General features: G+C 34.4%; 3 protein-coding genes across 3 annotated transcripts; 1 reads left to right on the top strand and 2 right to left on the bottom strand.

Annotated features, from left to right (window-relative positions):
- Positions 1–904: 904 nt before the first annotated feature.
- LOC145609741 (xyloglucan endotransglucosylase protein 1-like) lies at positions 905–3,243 on the bottom strand. The gene is made up of 3 exons (XM_081665204.1): positions 2,882–3,243; positions 1,563–1,756; positions 905–1,408 (listed from the first exon to the last, which is right to left on the bottom strand). Exons 1-3 carry the CDS (start codon positions 3,149–3,151, stop codon positions 1,036–1,038), a joined length of 837 nt encoding a protein of 278 aa, XP_081521330.1. The 5' UTR covers positions 3,152–3,243; the 3' UTR covers positions 905–1,035.
- A 3,476-nt stretch (positions 3,244–6,719) lies between these two features.
- LOC145608314 (protein TIC 22-like, chloroplastic) lies at positions 6,720–12,981 on the bottom strand. Its single transcript, XM_081663929.1, has 7 exons — positions 12,304–12,981; positions 11,553–11,627; positions 9,914–9,970; positions 7,917–7,976; positions 7,736–7,816; positions 7,610–7,645; positions 6,720–7,176 (listed from the first exon to the last, which is right to left on the bottom strand). The coding sequence occupies exons 1-7, from the start codon at positions 12,790–12,792 to the stop codon at positions 7,078–7,080; spliced, it is 897 nt and encodes a 298-aa protein (XP_081520055.1). The 5' UTR covers positions 12,793–12,981; the 3' UTR covers positions 6,720–7,077.
- Positions 12,982–18,098: 5,117 nt separating this feature from the next.
- LOC145608822 (uncharacterized) lies at positions 18,099–23,831 on the top strand. Its single transcript, XM_081664416.1, has 5 exons — positions 18,099–18,329; positions 18,645–18,857; positions 18,948–19,181; positions 20,510–22,492; positions 22,900–23,831. The coding sequence occupies exons 1-5, from the start codon at positions 18,293–18,295 to the stop codon at positions 23,526–23,528; spliced, it is 3,096 nt and encodes a 1,031-aa protein (XP_081520542.1). The 5' UTR covers positions 18,099–18,292; the 3' UTR covers positions 23,529–23,831.
- The last annotated feature ends 702 nt before the right edge of the window (positions 23,832–24,533 follow it).

The following is a 24,533-nucleotide window of genomic DNA, read 5'->3' as shown; positions in this document are numbered from 1 at the left end:
TAGGTACTATGAGTCTATGACAATTTTTGGGGAAATTTTATATAGTGACCTTCAGTTTAGCAAATGCGCAATCCTTGATGACTGCTCTAAAATCATCGAATAAGGAAAGAGAAAGTGAATGTAAGCATGAGTGTGAGGGTATTTTGCTTTGCACCCATCGAGTCAATTTAGGTTAGGTTGGCTCAAGTTATAGTGAGGTTCAGATGAGACAGCAAGGTGACAAGAACAAATCGTGTTGTATAGAGGATTATACGGGACAATTGGTGGTGACATAACTCGATGGACAAAAATAACAAGCTTGGACAATATTTTTGGGCTCAAAATTCAATCCATCAAGTTAGATATAGAAAAATTGAGCTTTGGGCATCATTATAGCTCAAAGTCCACTCTCTGGCTCAATTTTAGTGGATTTTGTGCGAGAGGGTTTTAGGTTGATCATAAACCTATTTCAACCCGACTCTCTCATGGAGGCATGACATGACTTGCTTTTTTTAGCCAGTTTCGATTTTCAACCCATGTCATGATCACCTTTATATTTTGTGTTAGTTTGTTTACTCGTATAAATTCAAGACTTAATTTGAGTTGTGAGACAAATTTTCGACTTGCCACCTATCCATCTTCAAAGTCATGTTATAAAAAATCCATGTCGAATTGACCAAATATTAATCCATACAAATTAAATCTATCACCAATTTTTAAATAATTATTAACCACTGTTATACTTCGTAGTTTTAAAGAGGGTTGCCTTGGGATCGAATCTCAAAACGAAGGGAGATGGGAAGAAATATGGGGTTCATTCATGAGGGACTTATCTACTTGAGATAAGTTGACTAGACCCAAGCACTCATGTGTACCACGGCCACGCCCATCCCTAAAGGGACCATATAATTCAAACACAATATAATGAAAGAAAAAAAATACTTATTTACTTAAACCCATTTAATACAAAAATTGGATACAAATTAAAAAGCTAATCAACTTGCAATACACTAGTAATGCAAGATTTTAAGCAACATTCATTCCATACTAAACATATCAAAACAACCTACATTCTCTAGGAACACCCTTTGGAAACCTTTGTGCATCAGTACAATAATTGTAGATCATGAAGTACTTTTGAACCCATCTTAGTCTCCTTCTACTCCAAGCATTTAGCTCTTGGTTTTGCCACTTTGCATCGGTGAAGGCCGCGGTTGCAGCCGCGTGGTTAGGGTTGACATTGAAGTTCCGGTAGTAAGCTGTGAACGGAGCCTTAGCCCAATCTGTCTTAACGCGGCCTCCTTGGGTAGCCCATTGGTCTGCATTCCATAGGCTTGAGTATATCTTCATGGGTTGGCTCTTTGGGAAGGGCACTCCTCTAGCCTCATGGTTCTTGAATACCCTAATGGGCGTGTTGTCTACCAAGAATCTGCATGAATTAATCAAGTCGCGATTTAATTAATTATTCATTAATTAATACTTAGGCAAAATATTTATTTTAATTATTGTCGTGCTTTCGATTGTGATATATCATGTAAAATTACTCTTTTACCCTTAATGAACGAAACTAAAGTCGTACTTACATGATCATACGAGGAGTCCAAGCGACAGAATAGGTATGGAATTTTGAGGTTGGGTCGAACCAAAGATGGAATTGTTGTTCCCTGCCACCCTTTCCTTTAGTAAACACATTAGTGTGGAGTGTGTAAGGCTGGCCACTTACATTTCCTAAGAACTCGAAATCAATCTCGTCATGGGTTGCTCCTTCCGATGATAACTGCATACATACGTAACACAAGTTCAATCGTCATACACTAAAATAAAAAAAACTACGTAGAACATTAAAGAAATAACGCAACTTTATTTAAAGAGATAATAGATTATTCACGTTCTCATGTTACTTGGTCTAATATCAGATATTCCGTATATAACAACTATTTTCCGAACATCTTAAAGTTGTATGTTCGATTAGTCATACTACACAACAATTTAAATAACAGAAAAAGTTTATTATTATGCTCCCTTGGACTCTTATTATTTGTATCGTTATGCCTATATAATTATCTGCTTTTGTGTTATTCTTTTGAAAAGCATGTTTAATTTATGTACATTCAAAAATAGTGATATGAAGTTATGAAATTGACATCAAAGAAATTATTGGTACTCCTTTCTAATAATAAGACCAAAACTACGTAGATGCCCAAATTCTATTCTCGTGCAATTTGTGCAAAAGCTATAAACTAATCACCACTTTTTTCCTTTTTTCTTTTTCTAATTAAAAAAAAAAAGTCCAACATAAAATTCATGTGGACCTACTACTCCATCAGTTCTCAACTTAGGTGATGTGACTTATACTTTATAATAGCTTATACTTTATAATAGCAATAAATACGATTGTTTGTTTATAAGTTACTTCTAAAAATAAATGTGGACGTGGACTAATAAGCTAGTGTACAATTATATGAGTATGACCTAAACTATATTAAAAATATCATAAGTTTGACATGAAGTTGAAGTTTGTTTTAGTCTAGTCCTTTTTGAAGAACAACTTTGAAATATTGAAATATAAAGTGGTCACTTAGTTTATATGATGAAGAATATAAGGAGTGGCATTGCGATAAGGATGTATAGGCATGTAACCTACTACTACGTCTAACTAAACAACCACTTATAGTCACACAAGTAAAGTCGATTTATTACTTACAAGTACCAACTAGTTAGCTAAACTATAGCAATCCCATTTGTGTGTTATTACTTCATTACCTAGTAATTCGAAATTAGTCGTTACGAACTTAAACCATATACCATGATACATAATTTAAACTATTAACGTGACAACTTAGGAGATACTATACTATACTAAAGTTAAATGGTGATCGATCAAGGATCGAAGAAGGCTTACATAATAAGCAGTGACAGTACCAGCAGAGTTACCCGCAACAAGTTTAAGTTGCATATCAATCCTTCCAAAGAGATACTCCCTCTTAGACCGAAAACCCGAACCCGAAACCCGATCAAGAGAAAGAGTAAGAAGTTGGCCTCTCCCAAACTTCTTAACTCTTCCATCACCAAATGTAACCTCAAAATCTTGATCAAAGTTTCCCCCATTAACAACAACACTCAATGCTAGTGCTACTACCATTACCATGATCACTAAAACCCCTTTTCCCATATTTTTTTCCTAGACAAAAATGTCAAAAACACACTTTTTTTTTTATATAAAATATTTTAGAGAGGATTATATATTTTTTTTTGTCTTATAATTTTTTTATCTTGTAATTTGGAGTGATGAAATTGAGGGGTATATAAAGGGGAAGAAATGATTGAAGGAATCAATGGAAGAGCGTGTAGTAAGGTATGGTGTAATGAAGTGGGGAGTTTAAGGGCACCAGCTGGAGGTATACTGGTGCCAGCTGGGGTAAAATAAATACCAAATTTAAAACTATATATTATACGATGTACCCTTATAAATGGGTCATTTACTAATTTTTGAGGACTAATAGTATCTTTTTTTAGAAGGTTTTCTAATTTGTTTATAGTATACTATAGTATGGTGAAGTGAAGTGAAATAAAGGGTACATGAATCTATTTTTAGGAGTTTTGTCTCTTTATGTATATGTATATATTATTGATGGCTCTTTTTTATTATTTTGTTCAATGGTTTTATTAGCTTGTAAATTTTAAATTTCAATTTAGGGGTGGGTAGGTACCCTACTTATTTATGTGATGGATAACTATTTTGTGATTTTAACTCATTAATGATATTTTTCATGGATAACTTTTAAAAATTAGTAACAAAGAGTATAATGCAATTGTTTAATTTGATGATTAATTGTTAATTTGTTTCTAGGTGTTTAAGACAAAGATTCTCTTGCCTTTATGTTATGTTATACATGTTTGAAATTAAACTTGATATATGTGGTTAATGTTGGTTAAAGTATTGCGAGGTGATTATTAAATATCAGGATCATATGTTGTCTAATGTATGAAACTTGTTTATATTTAGTGCATAACGGGATATTTGATGACAAATTACTATGTACAAGTTTCTTATTAATCAACTAATAGTAGTTAGGGATATGGAGTTCTCCATAATAAGCAAGTGTATGGCAAAAAGAAATAAAAGTTGATTTGACATTGAAACATCTTTTAAGAGAATCTTAACTAGAGAAAAGGGTGCATGCTCATCAAAAACATTTCATTCACCTAAACATTTTGACTAAGGGCCTGTTCTTTTACGTTAAAATTCAGTTCAGTTCAGTTCAGATCAGTTCAGCTGAATTCAGTTCAGTTTAGTTCACCTCCTAATTTCCTTCTCTTAAAAAATATTCAGTTCAGTTCAGTTCAGTTCAACTCAGTTCAGTTCAGTTCAATTCAGTTCAGCTGAGTTCAGTCAATGAGAACAGGCCCTAAATTTATTTTTTACTTTCCATACGCCATATGTAAATTAATATATGTGTGACTATGGAATTTCCCCCGCCCCCCGTTATACCCGCCCTTGTGGCTCATATGAAAAGAAAAAAAAAAAAAAAAAAAAAAAAAAAAAAAAAACTAGTTTGATTGATTAAAGTGTAACGAGTAATATCTAAAAATTGAGATCAAAAATCATACCGCAGAGTATCATTTACATCAGTCTCGATTATAATTAAATACAATACTTAATGTTGAAAATGAGCTTGTACTATTAATTATAATAATAAATCATCTAGTCCAAGAGAATTAAATACTCCACATCATTTAGTCAATAGTTGAACCTTTGGTTTTTAGCAAATTTCACTATCCAATATGGATCCAATTAGAGAGAAAGTGGGACCATATTTAACCCAAAAACAATGAAGATAACACTGAGTTTTATGGGTCATGGACCCCAGAAAAAGCTTTAGCCTAAAAACCCAAAAACCAAGACAAAAAAATTCAGAAGATGATGTTTTTAGTAATTATCTCATCTTTAATTTCATTGGATTTTTTATGAGGTGATGGTTGTGAAAATTGCTTGGGTGGTGCATAGTTGGATGCCAGAAAGGAAGATACTGTCTTAAAATTAAATTATTACTGGTTTTTTTTTTTCAGAACATTCTTGATTTTATTGGTTCTTAAGAAACCTTTGAGAGGTGTATTTTATTGTGTTAATAATTGTATAATCTATGATACATTATTTTATATATTTTTATTCTAAGCTTATCCATTTTATTGTTCTCCATGATTTTATTGTATGATTAGATTTTGTCATTGTGTGTTTCTATGGAGTCAAGATCTTCATCCTTATCTCTTTGTACATACTTTTGAGTCACAATAGGTGACTAGCTCACAGGCTCACAGCTCGTGGACGTATATGTATTGCATATTCTACACAAGTTTATAATTGAATATGAGTTCACAACTCTAAAAAAAATTACTTATTCTTGTTAACTCTAATTTAAGTTTTTTACTCTATAATTATGAAGATATCATTCTACTAGCATATGAATTAGGAACATAAAAATGTGTATGGTGGGATCATGTTGTATTTGGTGTATCCAATATAACACGAGCTTATTATAAGACACGATTGTGTTATTTTGGCCAATAATCTTAACCATCATTATAATTGTAAGTCAAAGCATATTCATGGGCGTCAGGTAACTAATTACACTTCAGTTCAACTCAAAAGTGTCGAAACTTTGTCAAAGTTTTCTTTCCATTAGGTTTTATACATGTTCTTTTGCATTTCAATGTATAGATTGAACATTTCTTGAACCTCATTTGAAATTTTGCATTCTTATGTTGGGGTAAAATATACATTTCAGTCACTATTAATACGTTTAACTGTCAGACAATTAGCTACACTCAAAACGAAACACTTTGATGTATGCCATCAAAAAGAGATGATACCATACTTGTTACGGAGTATTTGGAAGTACTCTAAAAAAATTACCTCATTCAAACTTTTCCCAATAAAAGAATTGTTGATCCCACTTTTGAACTAAAAAGCTATTTATGGAAGAATAGTATGCTTCCAACAAACCGTTGGCCATTTAATTAGTAAAAACTTAAAGGCCTCTCATTGGCCCAATTATTATTAATATTGTGGGCCTCACAACTAGATGGGCCCACATCACGGATAACCAGTGACTTGATTAATTTATTCCAAATTTGAAATGGTGGATTCTTTAGAAACATTGGTTTTTAGCCTTTTGCTTTCCTCAACTTTTTTGGCTTTCCTTTCAATAAAATGAATTATTCTACAAAAATAAAAAATAAAAAATTGCTTTGCACATTCTTAGCCATTAACAACTCAAAAGAGGAATTTACAGCTGCAAATCATGAAAGAGTATTTTTATGATGAGTAGAGAACCTGTGAAGATGCCAAAAGATGGTATATAATTTAAATAAGAAAGCGTTCGAAATTGATGACATCCAAGGAAATCCCTTGACCTAAAGTGAATCAAATGGTATGTATTTATGCTAAACAGAAACTTTTCATGACACCTTTTGTGTAAAGTGCAAGCTGGAATTCCTTCGTTATACAAATTATCCGAAATGAGTGTTAGCAAGCTCTTGGGTTAGTTAGACTGTTAGAGCTACATTGATGAGTTATAGCTGATTGTATTGAGTATTGACCCTAAGCATCAGGCTGTAAACAGGTACCAACAGTAAGGTTGGAGCAAGCCTGGTAAGCTAAGGACATAAAAAGGCCAAGGCATATTCGCGGTTGTAGTGAAGTTTGAAAATGCATAGAATTTAAGGGGTCAAATAAAACAATAGACCAGTTGTCATTGTTATCAAATTAAGGAAACCATCAAAGCAAATACAAAGTACGGAGTAATAATAATGGTGGAAACATTTAATTAGTATCTTGACAAGAGGGAGTTGATTATAAAGTTTGTCTTATCACCCCTCGTCCCTCGAGAGGGAGGGGGGAACGTAAGCAACATCAGAAAATCAGGAAGGGGTCAATAAACCACAAATGTGACTAAGCTATTTTGGCACAAGTCAATTACACAGCTTACTGAGTATAGCATGAAACACCCAGGCATCAGTTTTTGGAGCATCGATTAACACCATAAGGACAAAAGAGAATATACTAAGCTAAGTCCAGGATAATCACAGTTAAATCACTCACTTAGCTGAAGATGCACGGCCCTGTGAAGGATCAGTTGATACATCATATCCAGGTGGTATGAAAACGACATCATCCCATTTCCGAGAAGAATCATCCTGCAAAATTATTCTCTGATGTTAAATTTCAGTATTAAAAGAATGTTTCGTACGATAAAAAAGCAGAGAAGCTTAGGTCCATATGGTAATTTTGAATAACCTATGGTCCCTGTGGTTGGGAATATGGGTGGGGTGGGGTTGGGTGGGTGGGGCGGGGATAGAGGGTCAACTGTCTAAAAGCTTAGGACCCTGAGAAAATGACTGAATCAGAGTATATTTCTAAAGCCATCAGAAAGCAGAATTAGGTGCAGTACACAAAGAATTCATTGAGCAGCAATGCATAATGGCTCCATGTTCTTAATCACATGTCAGAAGTTTGGTTGAACGTAAGGTTAATGAATTTCTTCAAAATGCAGCAGTTTAAGAATCAATATATCTACTTTATGATGCTAATATTGTATTGAGAAATTATAGTGGCGAAGACTTTATATACCTTCATTCCCTTAATTATGTCTTCAAGAACAGCTACCTGCGATATTGAAAGGGTGAAGAAAAAAATGTTAGGAGAATAAAAACTACAGCTAGACTAGAAAAGTCGTGGGCCATGAAAATCACATACTTCAATATCCCCCTGTCTATAAGTAGGATTCAGCCTTCCTTGCAGCGTAGAAGCTTTCAGTAATGAATTTTCCAAGTCCTCCTATTAAGCCAAAGATTAATGCAAAACAAATGGAAGTTAGAATTAAAGATACAATGGAGACAAAGAGTTTATAAATCCTTTCGCAAGTCGAGATACCAACCTTTCTGAAGAAAACAGGACGGTATTTTTTCTTGTCGCTGCTTAAAATTAAACTCCGGGACTGACATGTAAAACAATTGAAGACTATTACATGGATAATTCATGATGAAGTAACAAGCATTATAGCTACCAAAGAAAGCCTAAAATTGTAACAAGCTTAAAATTAAACTCCCGTCCAAATAAGCATCTTGTCCATCAGATGCAGTAAAATTGTAGTCTAACAGAAGCAGGTCAAATTAAGCTGTAGCATACAAGGTTGCACAATTTATTACAGGTAAGAATATTATGAACTATATACACAAATTTAAACTGTGGAAACAGACAGAACAGACATGAATTGATAGAGATCTCAACCGACTGGGAAGATAATTTTCCCTCTACTAGTATGTGATTTTGACTAATACTTTCATAAGAAGCAAAATTGGATTATTAAATGGAGTTGATTACATCTTTGAAGAAATAACTATTAAACCTAATATTCTGCTTTTTCAACGAGGAGTCAAGGATAGCAATCCTGTTCCCACACGTATTTTGTGTAACAAAGTTTTCCAGATTCCCATCCATACTAAAAGTATATCATAATTAGCATTTGACCTCATCAGAAAGAAAACCATTAATGATCTGAAAAGGGAAGTGGTAAATAAAGAGTATAACATTAACAGAAACATGCACATTATTGAGCATCAAAATTCAAAAAAAAAAAAAAAAAGAAGAAGAAGAAGATATATATATGAAGATCTTCACAAATACAAGACATTATATGATTTATATCCCTTGGGATAGGCCCTAAGTTGACTCCTAAGTTAACAACCATTCTAGCCTCGAAGTAACAACGTACAACTATAGATTTGACCATACCAGTTCACAGAAACATCTCACCAGATAATTCACAAAGGAGTACATAAATTTAGGATAGACATGAAGTCAAAAGATCGAAAGGATTTTACAATGAAAAATGTGCTATGAATGAACATAGCTTAGAAAGCATTAGAAATTGGGAAAGGAGAAATTAGTTTTTATAAAGGAACTGGAATTACTGCAGATTAAAGGATATTCAAGTTTTTAAGAGGATCGATTCTCTCCCAATTAGCAATCTGAATACTTAACAAAATACTCGTCAATATTCAACCTCACTTCCCTGTCTCTAATATGTCCTGTATTGCTGTATATAGTGCTTTTCCTCTCAATTACTCGCAATCTTATTCAATTACTCCTCACGTCATTCATTCCTGAATTATCATGCTACTACCTAAAGTACCCCTCTCACTAATACTGATCAGATTTTCATCCATGTTGACAATTTTCCAAGATAAAAATTTTCAGAAGCTGAAAGAGAGAATGAGAGGCAAGAGTCAACTTAAGAAAAAGGGTTAGATCTACAATCAATAAAATCTGTAATGAAACAATACAAAGATTAATAAGGACTTAAATTAGGAAAAAATTTAGAGCAAGGGACATACTAAAAATTAATATGGAACAAGAGAGTAGAATAGATGGAAGTAGCTACACTTAGTTTATTGATCTACGATCCTCCATTGAGATAAAGTGAAGAAAGATTGTGCCCCATTGTTCCACTATGGGAGCAATTTCCGAAATTCGCCAAAAAAGAAGGGGGGGGGGGGGGTGGATAATGGATTCATTGTGATGAAGGGAAAAAAATAATAATCCAAAACTCACTGCTTCAGGAGCTTTAGAGTAGAGGATAGTTTTCTATTAATCCTCTTCTTTCTGAAAACTAATTGCCTCTTGCAGAAACTTCTAGTGCAACAAGACTTCAAATTGTCCCTTGATCAGTAGATCTATAATTGGTGTTTCATGGCATTGATGTAATTTACACAAATTCACAGGAAAATAGGCAATACTTCCAAGCACCCTAAGTAACAAAGGCACTCAAAGAAAATCAACATTTAGTCAAAACACCCCTAATCCCTTTTCACTAAACCCTACCCCACGAACAGGAAACATCGTCTTCTGGTATTAGAGAGCATAGAAGCAAACCTGGAAAACAGGAACCCCTAAGAACTCTTCTTCTGAATTTCCAGCCTTTTGCCTTTCCTACAAATTTAAAGGGAATATTAAATTAGAAGCATAGAAATAACACGTAAACCTAACATGAAACTGACTATATCCTCCTTGCATGGCTGCATTCACACTAAAAAAAAAAAAAAAATTCTAAATTTTAAAAGTTTGTGCATATAACTGTGTCTATGGTTGAAGAGATGATCTGCTAAAATGTTCAATTGTCACAAAGAAAATTCTTTTAAAAGAATTAGTATTTGAAGTAGTACATAATTGCACAACACAAATCCACCCATCATTAGTCAATATCAATCAAGGAAGTTTAAAGGTTGCAAGTAATGACCAAATGCAGACCAAATAACAGAATAGCACCCATTATTTCTACAAACTTAGCAAACAGAAATAAGGAATTAATACAAAAGTGAAGCATATGTCACAAGATTTAATCCTATTTTAAGCAAGCAAAGTCAGTACACTAAATCTTAAAAGGAAATATGGTATGATCTGGCTATTTTGAGAGATAATTGGTACAAAGAAAGCAGACAGGTTCACCCTCTTATCAAAGTCACAAAAAAGTTCATGATCAAGAAGCTTAAACTGACTAGCATTCTAGCAATATTTGATTATCTGTCAACTTTTGAACCCCAATACCAATCACATCTCATCCTACTTTCCAGACTAGAACATCTCAACAGTGCAATGACATGGAAACAGGACTCAAGCAACATAGTAATTCAATTTCTCTAGATCTTCGATTCAATGGTGATCTGTAGGATGAAGATAGCATCCATAATGCAGTTGGACAGAATAAAAATTTCAAAAAAAAGGAAAGAAAATCTTGAATTTATAGCCAAATATATTGTCAATAGAGGAAACTAGGAATGAGAGGAAACTAGGCTTTGTCACATCCATGACATGCAGACATGAGCCCCCCGTTGTTATGGGATTAAGGCTTTGATTGATTGATTGAGAGGAAACTAGGAATGATGTTTGAATCAAGAATTGCAATTGAAGACTTGACCTCTAACACTACATATAATATACTACTTTCTCAATTCCAAATTAGTTCACCTAAATTCAATCATACATATCTAGAATTATCAACAAGTAAAAAGATATAAGTAGTTGATAGCTCGAAAATACACATTGAGAGGAGTCTAATCCATCTCCACATGACTACATTTTTTCATATCTATATATCACATAAGCAAGTCAAAGTAGAGTACGTGAATAGTGTCAAAAGTCAAAACATGTCAATTAATTCTTCTTATCATTCAACTTACCACTTACTACAATTGTAAATGATTCTTCAACCATATTCATGAAATTGCAGCAACTTTGAGAAAAGAAAGATTGTCAGCATATAGCAAAAACGAGTGCAATTGATAGTACAAAAGACCAAAACTTGTTCATAGTAGCAATAGATAAAGCTGCTTAAGAAAGTATAAATTATTCCCAAGTCTCAAACTCTCAACGACACACATAGTCAAGTCAACATCAAACAATATGACTGATGACAAATAAATCGTTACATTCGTTAGCCTCAATGGTTGTATTCTATTTTAAAAATAACCAATCAAACTATTATCATTATGCTTTTTAGTCAACAAAAACTCACCTTCAAAGCATTTTTAACCTCTGATGCCTCCGGAATCAATCTAAAAGCAACTCCATTCACCTTAAGCTGGAAAACCTGCCAATGCACATCCCATTTTATTCTTCATTAGTTATGAGTTGCATAAGTTATGAGTCGCACTGTAAATAAACACATGATATTATTAGCTCAAACTTGTCAATGTAATCCAAAATGAACATTCACCAACAAGCAACCGCCAAATAATCAAGCAAAGCCAACAACAAACTCATTAACCATTGATCCAACAACAATGATCAGTCACTTCACCAGAACACAAACAACTAATGTACCATATTATTGATACAATCAACCAAAAGTTTCATTATCCTATTCAGAAACTTCGACCCCTCAAACTGAACAATACCACCTTAGTATATGTACATTTTGCACCATCCCAACTCTAATTTCCATCCCTCCACCCTCCCTCTACACCGCCTTGCGCCTCTCAAACCCCATTTTTCTGCAAAGTAGCACTCCCCATCAGTTAATTGAACCAATGTGGATATAATGAACAATCCCATGTTGATGGATTGACTAGTTTTAGATTACCAATTTGGGAATTTCATCAACCAAAAAAGCTAAATTCATCTCATAATTCTCATGCTCATCAATCAACAATAGCAATTACATAAACATAGCAAATATATAACTAAATAAGATTGCATAATATGATTAATTAGCATAATATAAGCCCAAATCATTCAAAAAAAAAAAAAAAAAAGTAAAAATTGACCTTATTCAAAGCAACAGGAACAACACTAGCCCCACGACGCATGTTGGGGTCCATCAATCTCATCTGTTCAAGAAGAGTATCAGCATCTTCCTCCTTTAAACAAAACAAAGCAAGCGAATTCTTCGATTTCTTCCCAGAAACCAACACAAATTCTTCATTCGAATTACTCAAAGCATAAACAGCAACCCCAGCTAATCTCTCCTCAATCGCTTCATTCGACATCCCATAGTGTTGCTGCTGCTGCTTCTGCAACTGCTCAACATTAATGGGGTTTGCCTCTAGTTGCTGAATTCGAGCAAAACCCGGGGATTTGACCGAACAAGAAGAAGTGGAAGCAAAATTGGCGAGGTGGGTATTGAGGTGATTAGTGAAAGAAGAAGAGAAATTGTTGAGGAAAGAAGAACAGGTTGTAAAAGCTTGCTGAAACTGGGAAATTGGCAAAAATGGCGGATGTTCATGTTTAGATGATGATGAAGTTGAGGAATTCATAATCAATTGAATTGGGGGTTTTTTGAGATGGGTATTTTTGTAGCGGGAAAATTGAGGGATTTGAGAAAAAGGGGTTTTAGGGTAGGGTAAAGGAGAGAGAAAATGGAAGAGGGTTTTAGTTTTTACAGGTTGAGTTTTTCTGGAAGTGAAGTGAGGAAAGAAGGAAGAAAGAGACTGGATTTGTGTTTTGGGGCCTAGACAGGGTCTATGGTGTTTTTGGTTTTTGGGCATTCTTTTTATTAGTACTCATACGGACTACTATGCTCTACTCTGCTGAAATCTGCTCCGCCTATCCAAAAGCTCATAAGAATAGTGCCTAAGAATCTAAGATCTTATTCGATTCATCTTATTGTTATTCATTTACGATACAAGAGTAAGTATAGATGAGAGCGAGGAATACTTGAGTTGGTTAGACCTTTTCTCTTGCTTTTAGAGAATCCTATGAATCTGTGATAAGTTAAAAATATATGAATAAGGATTAATAGTGGTTAATCATGATCAATTTAGTGCTAAAATAAACTCGGATTAAAGAGTCACAAAGACATTGATTAGCAAAAATTTGATATAGGCCTATCGGGTCATGGGTATGACTGTATGAGTGGCATGATCTTTTATGCTTTACCAATTAATTTAGTTGGTAGTCATTTTTAAATAATTTTGTAAATGGAGGTTTTTAATTTGAGATAAATGTATCTTTTGATAATTTATGTAGTATTTTCCATGAATACTTATATGAATTTTGCATAAATTTTGGAATTATGAGAAATTTTTTTATGAGTAACGAAAAATAACAATAATGAATGATGGGAGGATGAATTTGGGCCGGTCCAACAGGTTGGTTGATTTGAAGACCTTGTTTTGTTTTGGGCTAAATTAGACCTCCCTGAAATCCTAAACCAATCCTTGTTGCTTTTGATCACAAAATTGCAATTTTGATAATATCGTTTAAAATTTTATTTTGACTTTATCTTTTGTCAATGTATGACAACTCATAAACTTTCTGGAAACAGTATACTCATCGGAGTGTTAGGGTAGGCCGGTAGGGTATCAAGATGTCCTAGAGACTAAGTCCAACAATTGTCCAAATGTCCTTCGGCTCTGCCTAGCAAAGGTATGTTTGTTTGACTCTGAGAGCTCCGCCTTTCACAGGTATGTCCGATGGCTAGCTGCAAACAGAGAAGGTTAGCTGTCCTGGGGGTTTAATTTGACCCGGAAAAGCCCTTTTCTGATGCTTAAGTCAACAAATGTACTTTTTAGAGAGAAAAAGTAGAGAGAGTGGGTACTTAGAGAGAGAAGGAGAGAGAATTATTAGGAGAAAGTCCCCTCATAAATTACTGGAGAGTTATTTATAGTTGTACTTTTATGTGGCAAAGTTGTACTTACTTGGGCAGATTATGGGTAAATATGTATTCTCCAATGATTAATTATAGGCTGGATCATGGAGGGATATATTTGTAATTTCAGGTCATTGAGCTTAGGACAATGGACTACCAAACAAGAACTTTTATTCTTAAAACTTATTTGATCTTATTTTTCTTAAAATATGTGAGCATAACAAAAGCTTCAATTTTACATATGTATCATGTCTTTGTTTATTGTATGCATTCTAATCATATGCAAAGTACATATATAAGTACATGTTTTACATATATAACCTTTGAGATGTACAAATATGTACGTAGTATATAAATATTTTACAACCTATACTTATAATATAGCTATATTATAAGTACACAAACTTTTAAATAAAACGGATGTTCAGTAAATTACTGAACATCCGTTATAAAGTTACAATAAAATGTGCAAAAGTTACACTAAAACGCACAAAAGTTACCCTAACATAAATAAGAGTTATTAATGATTCATTGATAAATTTGACAAAAGTGACGCTAAATTTGACAAAAGTGACACTAAATCTAACAAAAGTGTACCCGATGTACAGTAAATTACTGAAAACCGGGTGTATACAAAAGTTTTCCTTATAAGTATAGGTTGTAAAATCGTGCAAATATAACTAAAGATACATTTTATAAAAGTAGATTTTGTCATGCTCATCTTATTTTTTTTGGACGAGATAAAATATTGTAAGGGCTTCATTCTTCTTATCTTATTTCTTAGTATAAGTAATTAAGTACATATAGAATAATATAAGGGCTAATGAGTTTATAAAATAAAATAAGCACTAATAGATTCATATATAAAAGCTAATCAATTCAAATAAACTAATGATTAATAAGATAAGATGAGAGCAATTTATGTGAAGAAAACACTAACATATGCTTATACATCCCTCTATTGAGTAAAAACAAAATATTAATAATCGATTAATAATAATGAAAACAAATCTATATTTACAATATAATTAGCATGATGAATTGATGAGGGTTGAGTACATACACCTAACCTAACCTAAATTCACTAATGATCTCATCTTCTATGCATGATGCAATCTATAACAATCGTCCACGTGGCACAATCACAATGGATAACATAGCATCATCAATAATTTAAGTATTTTTAATTTAATGTTTTTCTTTCCATCTTATCTTGACAGATGTAACTAGAAATTCCTGCCACTTTCAGTAAAATGGGCCAATCAACTCTTCTCGTTACTATTGGATGGTTAATACATATTTATGATTTGTAAATTAGGAGTTTGGATGTTGTTATTTAAACTGTCTGGTTCACCAACTCAACTGCTAATAATTAATTTGGGGCTGAAATAGTTTAGAATTAACTACTTGGATCATTCTTTCATTAGCCAAAAAACATGGTCGGATGAAATATAAGATTACGCATTTATGCATGTTTTGAATAGAACACATCCTTAGATTAATAAGTCTATAAACTTAAATGAACTAACCTTCTAATTTGGTTTGCTTATTACATGTAATTATTTTTTTTAAAGCTAAAATAATAAGAAAAAAATGTTCTAAAGGTATGTCTTATTCACCTGATTTTTACTTGTTTTAACTTTTCTTATTATATCTTATATAAACTTAATTTATCTTATTACATCTTATCTGAACTTACGTAAACTTATTTACATGTGTTGGCTACTATAATGTATATATAGCTTAGATAATGCATGCTTCGAATTATTACTTCAAATACATGTTCATTACATGGAGTACTATTTTGTACCCCATAATAATATAATATTTACATATTACATATGCTTTATGTATAGTCTTGCTTCTTATTCCTGCATTTACATTATAATGCTTTTTAATTTGGATTTGTTTACGTCATATTATTTTATTTATTTATTTATTTATTTTAGTAGGAGTCAATTCTAAACTAGTGTAGTACAAAATTCATGTATATTTTATTGACAGATCGAACATGTATGAGGAAAGACATTAATGTTCATTGAAAAATGTAGGATTGAGTCATGAACCAATCAAATGTTTGAGAATGCAACACACGTGAAAATCCATGCAATATGCAGCCTATATTATGCCAAATATTTAGGGAGAATACCTTCAAATTCAATTTTAATAAGGAGTAATAATTAATCAACAGCATGGTGCACCACATACATAAACAAATTTACTCGAATTATACTTCCCTCGTTTTTTAATAGTTGTAACACACACTTTTTCACGGCATTTAAGGTATGTGGGGTTTACATGTAACACATTTTAAAATGGGGTGAGTGTGTGGTTGTTAGAAATGTAATTTAGTGGGCCATGTACTTTAAATAAGGGAAATAGTATAGCTTTTCCTTAACATAACTTTTCAATTATTGTATGTTGCAAGTATTGTGTGACATTTCCATATTAGGAAAGTGTTGCAAGTATTAAAAAACGGAAAAATTGCAAGTAGTATATCTTAAGCTTAATTGTAACTACTCGATACATCATATCATAATCATAATTTGGATAATTAAAAAAAAAATCATAATCATAATAGTAGTATAATTGTAAAATATAATAGTAGTATAATTTGTTCAAAAAAAAAAAAAAGAGTATATTTTGTAAGATATATTAGCCGTAGATTTAGGGGATGTTTATTGAGCTACCACGAGATGTGGAGCCTCGCCAAAAAGAAAACTTGATAAAGCATGTGAATAGGACAAACTAGGGGTCATGTATAAATTGTATACTAGCCCGTGAGCCAAGTAGAACTCTGGTTTAGCGGATACAAGGCGTTACTACCAGTCATTTGGGTCATCGGTCGAGTTCAGGTCAAAGTGGATGGCAATCATGTGAAATTATTGTGCGTCTAAAATTTTAATTTAGATTGGGTTATATCGAATTGTTGTAGTAGTAGTTTAGGCCGGGTTTTAACTTCTATAACTAGGTTATTGTGAAGTTTCTTAGAACTATCGATTAACTTAGTGACATTCACATATAAGGCTGGGAATTGAATAACATGTGTACTTGTGTAGCATGCAATGCATGCACTTTGCAATTTTCTACTCCTTATCTACTTAGCTTGGTCTAGTGATGAAAGCTTTTATTCATGACTAAACAAATTTCTAAGTTAGAGTCCCACTAACTATTGTTAGAAAATAATTTCCCACTTGTGATACAAAATATTTACTTCGTGTTCCTTATTGGAAAAACCCAATATATAGTGCTCTAATCACAGAGAGGCATGTCAAAATCAAGTAAAGTTTCTCTTCCTTTGGTCTCATGCCGTCAATTTTGAAAATGATGTACATGCATGATCCGATGCATTGCCAACCAATACATATGCTTGTCGTGCCATTCCGGGCTCGTGTTGGCCTCTAGATCAAATAATTTTTGTGTAGTGCCTAATTATCCCTCATGCCCCACCTATAAACCTGTAATTAATTATATAAAGTCACATGCATGTATATAGATCTAGCTAATCATTAAGTAATCATACTTTCTCACCAACAAAGTCACAATCTAAACTTAATCCTCTTTAAAGAGAGTATTATGTATTAAGTAGACCTGACAATCGTGTCGTGTCGTGTCATGTCGGAAATTAAACGGGTTGGGGAAGGTCAACACTAACCGAACCATTTAATAAACGTGCGTGTTGACTTGTTTAATTAAACGTGTTGAAAACCCTTGACACTAACCCGTTTTTTTCATGTTCGGTTTGTGTCGTGTTATCGTGTCGTGTCAGCTTTTACCATATCTAGTACTTCGTATTAAGTATGAAACTAATAAAATACACAAAACTCTAAAATTATCATAGGATTCATTTTATTGATATTGCATTGTATTCCATCCGACCCATTTGAGAGAAAACGGGCCTACCATAACATCACCGCACATGGTGTACTGGATTATTTCTTCTTGTCATTTTCTCTCACTTTCTTCTTCACTTCACACCACACTCACTTCTACTCGACTCGTTAACTCGTTCTTCACTCAACTCAGTTACTTCCACACTTCACTCAACCCATCTAACTGAAAACGACTGCAAAAATACTCCCAATTTTTCATTTCTCTTTCTCTCTCTTCTTTGTCCTCTTTTCCCCTCTTTCAATTTCTATCATTTTCTTCTTCTGGTCGGATTGATGGAAACCCAAGATCACAAAAAGCCTAAACAATCAGGTTTGTTATCTGGGTTATTTAAATTTTCTTTCTTTTTTTCTGGGTTGTTAATTAAATCTGTCTTTTTTGTTCTTCCTGCTGTTAAATGTGATGTTTTGTACAGATTTTTTTTGTGGGTTTTGTGTTTGGAGTTTTCTGGTTTTAAATAGTTAATGAATTTTGGAATTATTGAGTATGGTTATGTTGATTAATTGGTATACTGTGGATAAGTTTCGTTTTTGTGTGTTGCCTGCCAAGTGTTTGATGAAATGCCTAAATGCAAAAAATTAAAAAAGAATTGATTTTGCTGTTTTTGATTTGATGTTTGGTCAAAAGGGTATGAAGGGCATAGTGGAGGAGTTCATGTTTGTACTAAATGTGGATGGCCGTTTCCAAAACCACACCCTAGTGCTAAGCACAGGAGGGCTCATAAGAAGGTTTGTGGAACTGTTGAAGGCTATAGGTTGGATAATGATGCACAAGACAAGACCCATTTGATGGATGGTTCTGATGGTGAACATGCTTCTGATGATGAACTCAAAACCCCAAGTAATAATCGATTTTATTTCGCGTTAATTGCTTGATATATGTTGTATAAATGATGGTTTTGAAGTGGGTTTTTGTTTGAATATTTGGTAGGTGGTAAAGTTGTGGAGACTACTATAAACAGGAGGACTAGCAGTGGAGTTGGTAATAGATCAAGTAGGTCGACCAGATCCGAAGATGAAGTGTTTACTGATGCTGTCACAGAATTTGCTGACACTCCAAGTCCTGGAGAGGCCTCCGATGGTATACAGCGGTTTTATTCGATGCAACGTGTAACTCAGAATGATTTGGATGATATTAAGCATGCTGCAGAGAAGGCTGATGCTGGTGAGATCATTTCTTCTATTGTTACCATGTTTTATCGAGTTTTTGCTCAGTATGTAGTTATTAAAGTTGCTGAATGTTTATCTTAAGCATTAGCTGGTGAGTGTGCATAAGAATTGTGTTTATTTGATTCAAGTAAAACCTGTTTGTGCTGTAAGTTTGTATGGGTGTTTGTGTCAGTAGTTTAGGATTGAAATAGTCCCAAGGATGTGTACCTAGATCGTTTATGTTGTTGCTTAGAAGTTAGAATCTTGTAAGTCCATCTGAGCTTATTAACTTCAGAAGTTAAAAATATAGGAAGTCAGAGAGGTTTAAATTGAATGAGCTAAGTCAGAGAGGCTTATTAACTACCTCACAGTGAGGAAATTGTTTGTGCAATGTGGCTCCATCATCAAGCACTGAAATTCGAAGTCAAAATTTAAACAGAAATTGATTCCCTTTGTGACTGTTTGATTCAAAGTAGGAATCAATTAAACTACAAAGTTTTGCTAATAATATACAAGTATATATTTTTCCTTTATAAGTTGCTGTACATCAGATTCGAAATAAAAAAATCTTAATTTTTCTTTCCACTGCTGGGCTGGTGGCTTTCTTTTTGCTTCATGTTTGTGGTTATACTGTTATCTGTCACTCTGTCTGTTCTTTCTATTGACTGTGACTCTGTGAGGGGGCTAGGAAGCCTACTTTGCTGTGCCATAACTGCTTTGCATTCTTGCATATTTGTCTGTGACATAAAGGCGATAGTACATTATGTTTGCTGTGGTAAGCTTTACGTTGACAAACAATTAGTGTTACAGTTTGTCTGCACATGGAATACTTGCCAAACCAAAATACAAGAATTTATAGTATGTATGTTAGCGTTGATATATTCTGTTTTTTGCTAAAATTTTATTCAATTATTCATGTGGGAGGTAGAAAATGGCTTTATCATCTCCCATAATTGTTTATAATGTTTCTGGTTGCTGAAGAGATTATAGTGAATCACATGTGAAGTTTTCGTGAAGTCTTCTAATGTTTTCTGGTAGCAGACGAAGAATTTTGGGTAAAAAAAATTATTTCATAGGATAACCATACGATGATACGATTTCTATAAACATAATTTCATTGGATATATAAAAGTTCCAGAACTTGATATTCTGATTGAGATCACATTAGTTAAGTGATATGCACTAAGTGCTAGATGTGTAGAAATTACCAGAACATTCTTTTATCTTGGTCTGTTGTGAACTGATTGTTTGTGGCTGATTGTTCTCCTTCAGCTTTTCAAAATTAACAGTGTGTGTGTGTTCTTGTCTTTGAATTATTATTGCTTATCACGTTCTCAAATGCAGATAATTTACAAGCCTCCAGCACACATCTCAATGACAATCAGGATCAAGTTCAACCTGTTCAGAATTTGGAAGGTGAAAATGATAAAATAGAAGCTGGTATTCTATCTCAGGATCATATCCCCAGTTTCACCTCTGGTCCAGCTCCAGCCTCAGCTTCAATTACTATAGAAAATGAGAATGAAGATGAGACAGCTGATGAAATTGTTTTGAGTAAGGGGAAGTCAGAACTTAGAACCTCATATAATGAAACAACTGAGGAAGCATCAGAAGATGTTTCTGTTTTGAGAGATATGGATAAAGGAATTCTAGGTCCTGTGTCCGATGGTGATTTAGCAAAATCGGTAGTGATGGAAATTACTGGTTCTGAAAACAATGTTGAATGCTCTCAGGCAGCAGGGCAACCAGTTGAAGTTATTGATCCTGCAAGTGGAAGCTCAGCCAAGCTAAGTGACGTGACAGTGGATCATGGCCTAAAATCTGGAGCTGATGCAGATGTCTATGTTCTAGCTGCTCCTGATACTTTACCTCCGCATAAGCATCCTGAGAGAGCAGTCAAAGATTTAGACCATGAAACAAGTGAAAGTAAGAAAGTCTATTCTGAAGATAATGTCCTAAAAAGAGTTGATGTCATGGAGAGTAAACTTAACCAGGATGCTGGGCAGAAATTAATAGCTGAGCAAAACCCTGTTGGTGAGACAGTTCAATTACCTGATGTTGAGGCTTCTGAAGGTGACATAAGTAATTTTAGTTGTGAAGTAGTTTCTGACTTGAAGACTGAAAATTTGGGAGAAAAAATTAGCTGTGCTGAAGAGCAGAAACCCACTACTGCATTGAATAATGTCTTTCCTGACGAGCAGAAACCCACCGTTGCCTTGAATAACGTCTTTCCTGAAGAGCAGAAGCCTATTTTTGCTGCTGATAATCCAGAGTTCACCTCAAATGGAGCTTCCAACACTAGTAATGTTGTTAAAACTAATGCTGAGCAGGTGGTTTTACAAGAAGTCATTGACAATGAAGTGTCAAGGGGTCTATTATTGGCTTCTGATGTTGACACAACTAAATTAAGGAATGAAGTACTTTCTGACTTCAAGACTGAAAATTTGGAAGAAAAAAGTTTTAGTTGTGCTGAAGAGCAGAAACCCATTGTGGCACTGAATAATGTATTTCCTGAAGAGCAGAAACCCATTGTTGCACTGAATAATGTATTTCCTGAAGAGCAGAAACCTTTTGTCGCTGCTGATAATCAAGAGTTCACCTCAAATGGAGCTTCCAATTGTGTTAAAAGTACCACAGAGCATGTGGTTTCACAAGAAATTGGCGACAGTGATGTGTCAGGGAGTTTATTATTGGCTGAACATGCTATCAATGACATTTTACCCCAATCTAAAGAGCCAAGCAATATCCATGATAGCTCTGATCTAGGTAATAATGAAAACATTGGAGCTGTACGAACTCATTTGGATGGAAGTGAGATAAGGTATGGAGGCGAGGGTAATGAGGCGGTTAATGCTGAAACTGCACCTAGTGGCTCAATTATAGCTGGATCTCGTGATGACATTCATGAGACATTTGAGGTAAATAGATTTCATGACCATGTTAAATCAGATAAGACAGTGGATTCTGGGGATTTGGTGGCAGGTCATACACTACCCATGGTGGAGAGCACTGGTGATAGTTCAGGAGGGGCAGAGTTTATAGGTGAAGATGGTCTAGGTGCTATTTCGAAAACTAACAATGTTCCTGGTTCAATATCAAAGATGATATCAACTGATTACTCAGTTGTTTGTGACAATGCTCAACGTTCTTTGAAAAGCTCTGCTACTGTTGATGACACCTGCACGGAAAAGTCTGCGGAGGAGGCTGATGTTGTGTTTGAAGGGGATAGGAATGTTAAGCCCCATATTGCTATTTCAGGAGCTGATATTCTCCCAGATTCTAGTAGCCAAGCTGACAGTCTGGAAGGCAACTGGGGATCTGTTTCAGGTATTTTTTTATTTTTAATTTTTTTGTGAGATATCTTGGCCCACATAGTCATATCTGTTGTAAGCTTGTGACAGATTCAGATGCATTATTCTTGTATATATGCTCTATTTCTTATCTCTCTCCTTCAGAGGTTTCCTTCTTTATGCATTCTCATTACATCCATCCGGAAACTGAATCTTTAAATACTACCTGTCTCTAGTGAGACCCATAAACTCACAAGGAAGGTTTAAAATTGTTTTAGGGATGGAGTAGTTTTCTCTTTGTGATCATGCCTTTTTATTCAAATGTATGAGGTTGATCAGTCATGATTTCTTTGCTTGAATTTCTAATGCCTCTAGTAAGTCATTAAGAATCGTGTGGCTTCACCTGGCAATTAACTTCTGCTTGCTTGTTTTTGGTTGATGCAGTTATGTCAGCAGTATCAGACACCCCACCTGCGAATGACACTGCATTGAACCAATCCCAGGTATGTGCCTCAAAAGATAATGGGAGCTTGGAGCTGAAACCTATGATGGAAAATCAACACCCTGATAGTAAATCGTCAGTTGATTCTGTGGTTGGAGCGATAGAAGGTGTATCTGAGATCCAGACATTAGAGGAGCAGAATGAGAAGGGCTCTGCCTTACAAACTTCTTGGTCGACCTCGGTTGCTCATTTGGATAATGCACCGCATGGAGGAAAAAGAAATGAGGAAATTATTGCCAAGGTAACTAACTGGAGCACCGAAAAGCAACATCTGCCTTTGAAAACCCTTTTGGGAGAAGCCACTGCCAGAAGTAGAGCAGAATCACCAATTCACATGCAGATGAAACCCCAAACTGATGAAACTCCAGTAGCAAATGATGATGTTTCAAAGACAGACAATGTGATTCTTGGTTCCAACAACCCCATTCCAGAGGCATCGAAGATAGAGATGGGAAAGGAATGGAATTCTCCAGCAAGGTATCCGGTGAATATCAAGACAGAGAAGAGGAAGGGCAAGAACAAACCATACTGGGCACCATTTCTTTGTTGTTCATCTGTCAATGCTAGGTAGGATAGCTGTTCAAGGCAACGCAACGACTTGAAACACATTTGAGGAGCAATTTTCTTCGATAAGTGGAATGCTTGTTTAATATGCACATTTGGGTTTGTAAAAGATATGTCTATATGTTGGATTTTTAAGCCTAATACTCTTGGTGATCTGATTATACTATGAAGTATTTAGTTCAGATTATTAGGTATTTAGTTCAGATTATTGTTGCATAGTGAAGATTTGTGAGCAGAGTAATTATTGTTTTTGCTGTGAAAAGGAACTAGATCCCTACTTTTAGTGTATTTTCAGCAGATTTTTTCTAAATGCCTTTTTTGAGGAGACATCATGCTATTACCTGTGTTGTTACAAATCAATCATAAAAAGTGTAAATAATTTAGGCATTTGAAGATGTTGCAGATGGAGTTAATTGTAGGGGTGGACCGGTGGACTAAGTAATGCTTTATAATAAAAGAGATGATATTTTCTTGGGTTTTTCTACACGGTAACCTTGTTTTTTTCACTTTTCTACGTTGTGTCCTAACATATATGACTTTCTACACTGTAACCCCAATATACTTTTTGTTTCCATACGGTAACCTTGCCGTTATCCTGCCGTTAAAAAATTCCGTTAGTGGGGCCCTTTCTCCATTAATTAATATTATTTTTATCGAATTGGTATTCTGTCAAAGGTTTCGAGGGCTATTTTGGCCCTTAAGGGTCCAAATTGAGCTCAAATTTGACAAAAAAATAACGTAGAGGCCTCGGTTATCCGGTGGCAATTACCCCCCTTTGCCACCGGTTTTGAACCGGTGGCCTTTCTGCTGGGATTTGCCACCCCCCAACTGACCACCGGTTCAAAACCGGTGGCAAAGGGGGGTTTTGAACCGGTGGCCAACCCTATTTTTCGCATAGTGGCGGCATTATCTTCACCAATGAATGAGACAAATTTTATTTTATTAGAGGAGATACTTAGTTTGTGATGAATTATGAAAATGGGTAGCAGTGTAGAACCTAGAGGCATAGAAG

The sequence above is a fragment of the Chenopodium album genome, chromosome 23 (assembly GCF_948465745.1).
Source record: "Chenopodium album chromosome 23, dcCheAlbu1.1, whole genome shotgun sequence".
NCBI lineage: Eukaryota > Viridiplantae > Streptophyta > Magnoliopsida > Caryophyllales > Amaranthaceae > Chenopodium > Chenopodium album.
This window is presented reverse-complemented; position numbering and strand designations above follow the sequence as displayed.